At 45.6% G+C, this 12,436-nt stretch overlaps 1 protein-coding gene across 1 annotated transcript; it reads left to right on the top strand.

The window, feature by feature from the left end:
• Nucleotides 1-1,826: 1,826 nt before the first annotated feature.
• On the top strand, nt 1,827-2,837 carry LOC123108480 (uncharacterized). Its single transcript, XM_044530263.1, has 2 exons — nt 1,827-2,243; nt 2,456-2,837. The coding sequence occupies exons 1-2, from the start codon at nt 1,932-1,934 to the stop codon at nt 2,558-2,560; spliced, it is 417 nt and encodes a 138-aa protein (XP_044386198.1). The 5' UTR covers nt 1,827-1,931; the 3' UTR covers nt 2,561-2,837.
• The last annotated feature ends 9,599 nt before the right edge of the window (nt 2,838-12,436 follow it).

Genomic DNA, 12,436 nt, shown 5'->3' with positions numbered 1-12,436 from the left:
TCAATAAATTTGCAGTGTGGTTTGACCATAGCTTTGAGGGTTTGGTAATCATAGGTGCGATGTTTGTATAACCACACATTTGACAAACTTGAGAGTTGTCTTTGTGATCGTTTGAAAACGATTTATTCCCTATTAAGAGGTAATTCCGTCTTCGGTTGTCTTTGAAGTCCTCATACTAGCAAGAATTACAAATAATGGGTTAGAACCCGTTGGGTGAATCTGATGATTTTCAGAAATTCCATGTTTCTCCATCATGGAAAAATGATAATACCATCATATGAGGATGTAAAGGGTATTAAGGGGTTTTCAACCGGATTACATATGAAAATATTTGATCATGGGATCTCAACTTGAAGTTGATTAAATGACAGAATTGTGAGCTGCGATAGACTTGAGGTCTTGAAAAACGAATGGGTGATCATTCGCGATGTGCTCATGGCAGCATGTTTCTCTTAAGTGAAACATTCGAGATGAATAAATATTCATCCATTATGTACTTAGTTTGAGAACTAAGTGAAGTTGGTGACACATAAAATGCATATGAGCGTTGCAACTTTGGAGTCACCGCCAGAAACATAGACGTTGCATGTTTAACATTAGTTTAGTCACTATGAAAGTATAACCACAATGTGATGTGGACATTGCGAAAATGTTGAGACACTCAATCGGTACCATAAATTATGGGATCCATCTTGATGGATGGACGACACCATAATTATAAATAGTGACATACGCTCCATTGCCATGTATTTTACTTATGTAATAGAAGGTAATTACCAGGATATGACAATACTTGCGTAATATTCTATGACTTTTTCAAGCAAAGTGAGGCTTAATTAACTAATATTCATGAAAAATATATGTTATTTCAGCATGTAGTGTTCATGCATGGATACCTTTTACTATGAGAGTAAATATCTTCTTTTTAGTGAACAACAACAATTGCTTCAGAGGAGCAAATTTTTACGATAGATGATGCTATATACTCATATGTGTAGACCTCAATTTATATAGGATAACACTTTTAAGATAGTCACCGGATGTGGTGTAGATCTCGCAGTAATAGAAAACATAGTCTGACTTTTGTCAGTAGATGTTCATAATTCTATTACCTTATGTTATGCTAAATATATGAAATCACTTTGAAGGTAATCATCTATCAAAGTGACACGATGTAGACCTTACAGTAATAGTGGATAGTCTGCAAAATTTGCAGTAGATGCCAGTATTACCTTATGATATCTTGAGGTAGTCACATCTAATATTAATATTTGGAATAGCACTTTGAAGGTAGTCATCTTGTTAAAGTGACAAGATGTAGACCTCACAATAGTGATGGATAATCTGCAAATGATGCAGTAGATGTCACCAATACCTTGTGGTTCACAAATAAAATTTGAAGATAGTCTCATACTATAATTTTGTAGTATGAGTTTACATCAACATTTGCAAGAAAAATATATTTCAATTGCCAAAATAGAGTTGTTGTACATAGTTACGTGTTATAGAGATTGCATGAGGCAAGAAGATTGAACACATTACAACTTTTTTAATATGCTTTACAGCAAGTACATAGATTAAAATGCAGACCAAACAAAGTCTGTAGACTTAAAACTGCAACCGCAAGTGTTAGAGACTGAATGACAATTTCAGAAATCTGGGTACTAAAACATGCAGTTTAGTAAATCCCAATTAAGTCTTACTGGATCTGAAACTGCAGGGGCAAGATATGGTTATCTCTAAGTACAGGGTTGACTTGAATAAATTCCAAAGAAGATAAGATCCCCAATTTCTTATCCCATGCGAGCGTCATGGCCATGGTAACTGCTGCCGCTGTGCAGTGCGGGCAGACCGATGGTTGCGCCGCCGCGTTTTGTGCCTCGTGGGCTGCCTCTGCCCGGGCTGAGGACCGCGCTGCCGCACGCCGGCCGATGGCCGCCGCCGCGGAGCCGCGAGACACCGTGTTTGCTGCCGGGCGTTGCCATGCCGGGCACCGGCCGTTGGCCGCTGCCGCCGTTGTTCGTTACGCGCCTGGCCGCCTCATCGAAAAAGATGCAGGCCCGGAGTGCATCCTCCGCCACGCCGGGGCCGTGGTCCACGGCCGCCTCGGGGTGCAGCGCTGGGAGCAGCCGGGCCGAAGGATGTCGCCGCTCCGCGAGGAGCCTAGCCGAGGTAAACGTCGACCGGGCCATGGGTTGCTGCCGAAGTTTGCTTTGGACGGCATTAAAAACGATGCACTAGAGGTTAGTATAACGAAATCGGAATTGAATCACCTGACTGATGTATGACGCAGAGTTGGTCTTTGCATTATTGTCGTTTTGTACGAGATGTGTCACAGGGATCTTGAATGTTTTCTTCTGATCCCCTTGCCGTTCTGCTGTTCTTGACCTTTCTCTGAATTTTGTGCTTTCTTTCTCTTTGCATCTGGTTTCTTCCCTGATCGAGAGACTCGCAGCGCCTGCGCCTGTGCCGCGAACGCCTCAGGCTGATGCGGGAGGTCGAGGCCACGCGACCACGCGCCGTCTGGAGACCTGCGCCGCCGTGCCGCTCTGCAGGGTGAGGCGTGCTCGCACCACGCGCCGGAGGGCGTGGGCTGCCGCCGGGGACAACGAGATGCATCAAGGAACGCTGGGCATCCGGTCGTGTCGGAGAAACCTTGCTGCCTCTCGGGCATCAAGGACGTCGTCGGTGACGGATTGATGTGGGTGGCCTAATCGCTCGCTCCAGGTTAGGGCAAAGTGCTGATAACGTGTAAAGAAGAAAAAGAGAGAGAGGAACGAATGGATTGAACAGTAACTGCATTGACTGAAGAATAGAGTATTTATACCCATGTACAGAGGCGGTAATTACATAGTCACGGTTGCTAAACTAAACAACCGACCTAAGCATTGATTATTAAGATTTAATTAATCCTTAACAACCCTCTCGCCGGTCTGGAGCGAGAGGGCCGGGGTCCTCTCAGGCGTCTCAAAAAAAAAAGGTGTCAGCTGGACGGCTACTTTGCGACAACGTCCGGTGGATCCCTCATCTTTTTTTTTGAAAGTGTGGATCCTTCATCTTGGTGGCGCAGGTTTCGTTGTTCATCGGGTGGGTGCCAGGGGTCTCTTCTTGAGGTGGTTCGGTCGCTCTTGTGCTTTCGCCTGGTAGTGTCCAACCTTGCATTCTTGTGTTTTGTTGGTATTGTTCGTCTTGCGTGTCTTGTTTTTCTCTTGCATCAGCTTTGTAAAGAGCCGACGTTCATTCTTTGGTGGTACGTACAAAGTTAATACAAAATTAATATAAAATTGCATTTATTTTGAAACGAACAGAGTACCTGTGAAGGACAGTGTACGAGTGGGCACGTGAGCTTCACGTTGGCGCGTCCAAACGAAGCATGCATGCCGAATTTACTATGGCAAAAGTGAAATGAAAATTTATTGGTTTTGCCACGAAATGGCATTTGTGATATATTGTCAAAAGCAAAGAATGGCAAAAGTGAGATGCCAAATTCTAAAGTGACATAAGCAAAATTGGCAAAAGTTAGAGTGGCAAAAATAAACTTTTTCCATTTACTATTGGACGTACGGGATCGAAGCCCAGCCGCTCCTCCATGCAGCACACCGCACACGCATCGACAAATTTGCGCTGCAAGTAGAGTGTACGTACGGAAGGCGACGGGCAGCTAGCTGCAGATGCACGGTGACCCCCACGTTCGTATGTGATGGGCCATTTGCGACCTGCTGCTCTGATGTAATAATTTTCGTAGGACAAAGCTAAGGCAGCCACACAAATTAAGAGATCGATCGCGCGGATCTGAAAGACTAATGGCAACCATCTGCAGGCATGCGCTGCAGCTAACTAGCGTGCATTTTGTCCGAGAGTGATCAGCTCGTACGGACATAATCCATTAGGCATCTTAAACACCTGCCCTAAGAACAGAAAAATTATTTGTATGCGAACTGGCCCGGACACATCCTACCTGTCCACTCAACATTCGCCCCTCTTTTTTTTTCTGAAGTCCGTAACACTCTAAATAATAATATATCAAACTTCAAGGAGTGAAAAATATTTAAATGTGATAGTATAGTTCAAATGTAAATATTACAATCAAATGATGTTTTGAAATAAATTAGTTCAAACTAGAATTCAACCCGCATATATGTTTTATACCATTTAAGTCTCCACAGATGCTCAATCAAATATTTCTTAAGTTGCTCATGAGTTGTTCGATTTCAAATTTGTTGATGCTTATGGACAAACTCGTTAAATGTGGCCGAATTTTGATGTCGGAGTTGAATATGATCTCCAGCAGCATCTTCACCATCATCCTCCACGATCATGCTGTGCATGTTCACACAACATGTCATCACCTCCCACAAGATCTCCTAATCCCATTATTTAGCTGGTCCTTGAACAACTGCAAACCCTGTTTGAGCACATAAAATGCCCTCTTCACATCCTTTCTAACTCCTTATCATTGAACAAAGTGAGCTCTTTTTTGACCAACAGACTCAGACATGGTCTTGACGAAGGTTGCCCACGGAGAATAGATACCGTCAAATGGATAGTAACCCATTTGACAGTACAGTTGCATGGAGGAGCATGTCCTTCAGTCAACCTAGCAAACAATGGAGGACATGTTGAGTATATTAGCAGTATTCCGATTAATTTATTTCATGAATAGACACTACTAGGGAAAAGCCTAGCAGCAGTGCGGGTTTTGGGTGTATCAGTAGCGCGGGTGCCCGCGCTACTGATACGGCGCCACAACTAACTTGTAGCAGTAGCGCGTGTTGACACACGCTACTGCTATACATGGTTAGCTGTAGCGTGCGTTGCAAACAACGCTACTGCTAATTAGCTGTAGCGGGTCTTATACCCCGCGCTACTACTATTACTTCCAAAAACAAAAAAAAATCTCGATCCCGTGCGTGCTGTCAATGGAAGCAATGGTAAGATCTAGCGATGATTGGCGTCGCCGGAGGCATGAACGGACAGCGGAAGACCAGATCCAGCAGTGGCTGTTGGAGAGGGCCCGTTTCTATGGCAGAGCCAGGCCGCGGCGTGGGGCTCCTCTTCCCGACCATGCCAGATAGCTCCGGGTCATCCATGGCGACGACCTGGACGGGCATGGACATGGGAGGGTGAGTCAAACCAGAGGGAGAGAGAGAAAAGGAAAACCGAGGGGGAGATGAAGGTGATGTAGGGAGCAGCGGAGCTAGTCACCGGTGGCGAGGTGCTCCGGTGTAGTGGCGCGGGGCGGCGGCCTCCTAGACGTCGGTGGAAGACCGGCGAGCTCCTAGACGCCGGTGGCGCGAGGCGGCAGCCTCTTTCGGCGCCATGGAGGAGGATGGGTGCATGGGCAAGAGGTCCATGTGAGAGCGTATGGAAAGTGAGAGGAGAGAGTGGTGGAAGAGAGGAGGGATTTGGGGGAGGAGATGGGAATTCGGCCGAGGATATGGCGACTTCACCTACCTCGTACTTAGTAGTAGCGAGGGGTATAAAACCGCGCTACTACTATCAACTTAGTAGTAGCGCGGGTTTATACCCCTCGCTACTACTATGGCATGTGTCGGGAGGCACAGTAGAGACCGCTTAGTAGTAGCGAGGGTTAAAAACCCGCGCTACTACTATCAACTTAGTAGTAGCGAGGGTTAAAAACCCGCGCTACTGCTAATTAGCAGTAGTGCTTCTTTTTGTGCCGCGCTGCTGCTAAGATTCGGTGTATAAGGTTTTCCCTAGTAGCGAGATCATGAGCACAGGATTGCGATAATTGATCACATCCTTTCTAGCTCCTTATCATTGGACAAAGTGAGCTCTTTTTTGACCAACTAACTCAGACATGGTCTTGAAAAAGGATGCCCATGTAGAATAGATACCGTCAAGAGATAGTAGCCCATGTTGTAGTCATGCCCATTGACAGTATGGTTGCATGGAGGAGCTTGTCCTTCAGTCAACCTAACAAACAATGAATACCATATTGAGTATATTAGCAATATTTTGATTAAATGAATCCACGAATGGATCATGAGCATGCCATTCACACAATTGATCACATACTGATTACGATCTAGATAAACACGCAGTACACATATAGTAAAAACATCTACCCACATAGCTTAGTACCGCTAAGAGGGAAATAAACAGGAGCGGGATAAACGAGTTATACCCTCTAGTAGGCCAGGATAAAGCTGCGACAGTGGTGTCCTCGGCTGCTTTCTCCTCGGTTTCATGTTTCTCGCCGGCGATTCGGTCGGCTTTGGATTGAGGACTCATGGTGGCTATGAATGCGACACAGACGTAGACCATGTTGTGGATGTGGACGAAGTAACAAACTGAAAATGCAGTAAAAAAATCATCGTACCCAGATGCACTACTCTCATTGTTGCTCACAATTATATTGGCAGACTTGGAGTTCTGCCCCGACTTCTTATACTTGTTTGGGCACTTGTTGGCCCAATGTTCCTCTGAACCACAAGTGAAGGAGCCATCTCTTTTCTTGTTCTTCTTGATGGTCTTCTTATCCTTCTTAAATTTGGTATTATGTTGAACATATTTCTTTCCCTTGGGCTTGTGAGAATTGACGTTCCTCTGATGTACCATATTGGCGATATAAGTTCCATCAGCCCCTTTTCCGTGTGAATCATTTTCTCTCAAGTTCGGCTCAACACTCAGATGGACGATGACATCCTCTACTGAAAATTCATGCCTCTAATGTTTCAGAGTGGTAGCAAATTTCCTTTCAAGAATTTGGGAGCTTAGTGATCCCGTGACAAACTTGCCTTATAAAATCACACCTAAGAATCTCAATCTCCATAGCGATGCACGGTATCTCATGAGTCTGTTCCAATACAAAAAGGCTCCCGACCATTTTGTAATCATGAAACCGCTCGATGACATAAATCTCGCACCCAGCGCCGGTTGCGCCGAATTTAGATTCGAGCACCTCCCACAAGTCCTTGGCAACCTGCGTATGTAAATACGCATCCACCAACTTATCTCCCATCACACTTAGAAATGCTCCTAGAAAGATGACGGTGGCCTCCCTAAACGCCTTCTTCTTACCAGGAGTAATCACTCCCATGGGAGTAACACTGGTGACCCAGAAGACATTCATGGCTGTGATCCATAAGGTGGTTTTGCTCAGCCAATGCTTGAAGCACTTCCCTATAAATGGGCCCACTTTTAGTGCAGCGGCAAAGCCTTGGATCGAAAATTGCCTACACATATTAGGTCTTTGTATTATTGAGTATCTTAGAAATATTTTGATTAATATAATCCACGAATAGATCATGAGCATGGCATTGACAGAATTGATCACATACTGATTACGATCCAAATAAGCACATAATACACATATAGTAGAAACATATACACACATAGCTAGTATGGCTAGGACAAAAATAAACAGACGCAAGATAAACGAGTTATACCCTCCAGTAGGCCAACACAAAGTAACAGCGGCGGCGGTGTCCTCAGCGGCTTTCTTCTTGGCTTCAAGTTTCTCGGCGGCAAGTCGGTCGGCTTTGGATTGCTGACTCATGGTGGTGTCGATGGCGATGCGGACGTAGACGATGTAATGGACATAGATGAACGCCGGCAAGTAGTCGCGTAGGAGATGCTCCCCCCAAAACCAATCGCCCCTTTCCCGTACATGATCTAGAGAGGTGGGGTTTCAAAGGCCTACACTCCCGTCAACCATGTGCGCCATGGGACCACCGCCGACAGCAGCAGCGAAAGAAATGACAGTGGATGGGTGTGCGTGGAAGCAGATGCGATCTGTTCTTCGTGGCCGTCAGGGTTGGTCGACGCCTCACATATATAGACATGGTCAGGTGGAAATACGTGGGTTGGACCCACATCTGAGTTGGAAACAGTCGATGATCCGACGTCTCAGATCGTTGTCGACTGTTAGGGACTCTCCTTTCTTGACAGGCAAAAATAAGTGCATAGGTGTGATCTCGGCTCGGCTCATTCCCACAAACCGCTGCTCGTTGTCACGAGGCGTGGCGAGGAGGGCAGCAGAGAGGAGCGCGTAGGAACCACTTCTTTTCTCAAGCTCCAATAGCATGTGGAAGAGAATCCCTCATAAGGAGGTCTAACTCCTCATGCTCTACTAGTACAAGACTAGACTTCACCACCACACCAATTGCCATATAACCCACCGGCCCTTAGATATTTTCATAAATTGTTAGATGGGACCAAGGCCCACCTTATATTTGAATAGACCACTACATCACATTGATCTCACTGTGAAACTAGGGCATGCAAAAGAAAGCATGCCAAATCTAGAGGCCATGTGATGCATCAAGATCATGAATGATGGCGGACTTATTATCATGACCCTGATATTTCCCATGTAGTGCTTTTGGCAGTTCTTCCATCTTTAGTGCATGCAATCAAGTGATCCTAGCATACCTAGCCATCCTCTTGCTTTCGAGAGTGCCATGAGTCTTTCATGTCTGTGAATGTTGGTTCTCTCAAGTACTAAGGTCCAAACCTCGACCATAGCAGTCGCAATTCTGATCGTGGTGTCTCCACATGTACTCTCGGATATCCAGAGGTACACATCTCACGAATTTGCAACCATGCCATATGCAATCATCCACAATTCATACATGCACTTCTGGTAACCAGAGAATCCAATTCTTCGTACGTCATCCTTTTTCAAGATGAAGTAGTGATTGTAGGACTGCATGCCACTGTAGAGGCGATCAAACAAATTTTTCCGCATCCGAAAGTGTCGGAAAAAAGAGTAGTCGTCCATCAGCATCAAATGCCCCCGTCTGTTCCAATTCAGCACCCGATGACCTTTGATCGATCCCTTAAAATTGAGAACATTCTCTTCCGCACGCTCCGCATTTTCAAGAACCTATTTCATCATCGAAGTTTAATTTGCATAATAATCCATGTCGGATGACTCAACATAGTGCTCATAGATGTACCCCATGACCGAATCCATTGCTTCAAAGAAGGGAGAAAATTTGTGAAAAAATTAGCACAACCATGTCACCAAACACTTGTCGGCCATGGTGACCCCTACCGACGGCACCCGTAGGGGCGGATGGTACATATGCGGCAGACAGGCGAGAGGTGTGGAGGTAAAGCGGGCTATCGACTGGGTGGAGCGGCGAAGGTCCTGCAAGGGCTTGGAGGGTGACCAGGGTGGTACAATGACGACGTCAGATAGGGAGAAAGCGGTTGCCGAGAAAGGGAGAAGGGATGTAGACGCGGGGTTCAAATGTGGGTTTGAGTGGGCCGGGGGTGTCGGAGTCCTACGTGGCGGAGGCCCGGACTCGCGCAAAGGCCACTGGTTTGTTTTCAATTTGTGTGAAAAAGGACATGAGACTGGTGCGTGGACTGATGCAGGTCAGTGTTGGATGGCAAATTACCTTTAGACAGCTTGGTCTGGATTATGGGTGGACGTATCGAGCGGGTTTTTTTGCCCGCTCATGGCCCGGCCGGTCTTGGCCCACTCGATCCTGGCCCGCTAGATAAATTGGATGGTCCGGTCTGCCAAATCAGGCCCGAGAAAATGTCGGTCCGGTCCGGTCCGGTCTTTAACCTAGCCGACCGAGAAACGCAGTCACCGTTCTTACCCTTCCTTGTCGTCGTGGGTTACAGGCAGCCCCTGGGTGAACCACCGTGTACCCGAGCTTGCCCTCTCCTTCCTTCCTCTCCTACCCGTGCCCCATAGCCTTTTTCCGCTGCTCATCATCGCTGCTGTTTCATGCACTGCCGCCGTTCGCGAGTTCTCAACCATGACAACCGTTTCAGCACAACATGCACGCATGAAACTCTCTGCCGTGATTTTTGGATCATGGGAGAAATGCTCGGCCATGATTTTCTCATCCAACAAATCTGGCAAGTGTTGTTTTGGATGGTGCTAGATTCAATACCGTCAGCTTCCTATAATCACGAGCAATCCCATGGTGCCGTTTCCTTTTATTCAGTTAAAACAGCAAATTGAAGGGAAAATTTTATTTTTGCCACTCTTAGCTTTTGACAATTATCACAATTGCCATTCCGTGGCAAAAGCAAAATAATTTTATTTCATTTTTTTCACTCTTAGCTTTTAAAATGCATCACAATTGCTACTCTGAAAATTTTGCTTTTGCCATCGAAATGGCAATTGTGATAATTATCAAAATCTAAAGTGGCAAAAGTGGAATGTCAATATCTAGAGTGGCATAAGAAAAATTGATAAAATCTAGAGTGACAAAAATAAAATTTTCCCAAAATGGGAAGTACGAGAGAAACATGGTTTGATCCAGAAATCACGGCACCATCTAATGATTAACTCCATGTCCGATTTGATCCGCTTATCTATATCAATATAAAAAGACATAAAGGGGTAGATCCAACAGATCTCGGCCATCAAACTAAGTCAATCCAACGACCTAGACTGCTCCAATGGCGAGCGTTCAACGTGTAGTTAATATCATTCCGAATATTGCGATAATCACATAATTACACACAAATAATAGCATACCTAATACTCGTGTGGAATTAATATATTTCCTAAATATTAACGTGCAACACGTGCAATTAATATATTTCCTAAATATTAACGTGCGATTTGCACATTTACTAGTCACACAAGGCTTGCACACGATAGATTACTTCCATGCAAGAGAAAAAACTGCTAATTAAGAAACATGTGCACGTTCATGGCAAAGAGCAGCGGCGCCCACACACTTCCCATGGCACGTTGCCCACCTCGACACCCGTGCTCACTGTCCTTGCCGGTCCGGTCCCTGAAATTAGGATCGTCATGCTGCTCGGTCCGGCGGCTGGTCCAAACGATGACTTGGACCAGGACCGGACCATGTCCACCCTTAGTTTGGATGTTTGAGGGATTGCTTTGAAGATGCCCTTACAGCCTAGCCGTTACACTGTGCAAGCATCTATCAAAAATGGTTTACTAAGCCATGTACGCAGAGAGGCATGACATACACAGAGAGGCATGGCATGGAAATTAGCTAGGAGCATGACAGACGCGGGGTTGCTCAGCCCCGATAACCCTCTAAAAGTAGCCCTCGGAGATGATGTTTTGTATTCTGGTGGCGCCGTTCCTAGCCCACAGGCGCGCTTCGGCATCATCCATCAAAAATGGTAATGTGCTCTGCTTGAGTGTCGCTAGAGGAACGTTGTACACACAGATGCGTTCTTCGTGCACACAGAGACAGACGCACGCATAATTCTACTGGGCAACCAACTAACCAACCCTACTTAGCTTGCTAGCCAGCCTGGAGTGGATCCACACACGCTGTTAGATGTTCGACGCATATGCATGTTGCAGCACTGTTGCCCTGACGTGACACTGCCAGCCAGCCTGATCATGGAGTATGTAAGTATGTTACTCACTGAGTAGTAATTATCTGGCCGGGAGTACACAATCCATGGTTAAGTTAATAATAACATAAAATCACCCCTTACATGCGTCAACAAGCCAGAGCAAAAGAAGTAGCTCTAGCTAGCTCAATTCATGCATATATGATTGAATTTGTTTATTATTGGTCGCATTTGAAGTACAGAAACCAAACAGTAGACCGACTGCTGCTGCCTGATTTTCATTCGATGGTCAGGTCGTACTGTGCACATGTCGTCTCAACTCTCTATATATCTTGATGCACTCGCTATCCACTATCTTTGCATGTAAACCCAACGCAACGTACCCCCCTTTTTTTTGCGGGGACCAACACGACATACCTTGATTAATGGCCGTCTCATTCGCCCATATGATCTTCACGTGTGTCTAGTTAGGTTCCTGCACATGATATGATATGCAGTAGGCGATGATTGAAAGTGGCAGCTGCAAGAAAAGGCACCGCGTGAGTCCCACAAGAATTTCTCCCACAGGGAAAAAGTGCTAACCAGCGTGGGCCGCTAATTGTAGCTGATTTATCATGCACTCGCTATCCACTCTCTTTGTATGTTATTAACCCAACTCAACACATGACACCTTGACTGATGGCCGGCCGTCTCGTCGCCCGTATGGCCTTTATGTCTATCTAACTAGCAAAGGACCCGTGTGTTACAACAACAACAAAATTAAGTCCTTAAAAACTTAAAAACAATTTATGTCGGACACAACAATGACTTTTAGATCTTGATTTTGAGTCCGATTGAGTCCTTCTCGTGTGTCGGTGACGGACGATAACTGGTCGAGCAGGGCAGGCATTTGCGAGGTGGCGCCTAGGATTGAAGCGTGTTGGTGATAGGTGCCAACTACTCTACATGATTGTTATTGAAGACGTGAAGCCACGCCGCACCCCACTCACCTCATACACGTCCTCCATGGGATGACGACGACCCAATACTAAATGGGCAGGCCTTGTCACATGAATCGAAGCATTATTTACCTGCAGACGTATATAAATTGGTGAGATCCGGTGTAAAACAGTGAGGTGGGACTATTCATTAATAAATGAATCATGTCTTTTATCACAATCAA

This window comes from Triticum aestivum, chromosome 5A, assembly GCF_018294505.1.
Source record: "Triticum aestivum cultivar Chinese Spring chromosome 5A, IWGSC CS RefSeq v2.1, whole genome shotgun sequence".
Taxonomy (NCBI): Eukaryota; Viridiplantae; Streptophyta; class Magnoliopsida; order Poales; family Poaceae; genus Triticum; species Triticum aestivum.
The sequence above is the reverse complement of the archived record's forward strand: the minus strand, read 5'-3'. Positions and strand labels throughout refer to the sequence as shown.

Bases quoted from the DNA above. Each gene is read 5' to 3' on its own strand.
- LOC123108480 (XM_044530263.1), top strand. From the start codon at position 1,932: ATGGCCGCCGCCGCGGAGCCGCGAGACACCGTGTTTGCTGCCGGGCGT. The intron at 2,244-2,455 runs GTTAGTATAACG...AGAGACTCGCAG, and splicing joins TTAAAAACGATGCACTAGAG to CGCCTGCGCCTGTGCCGCGA.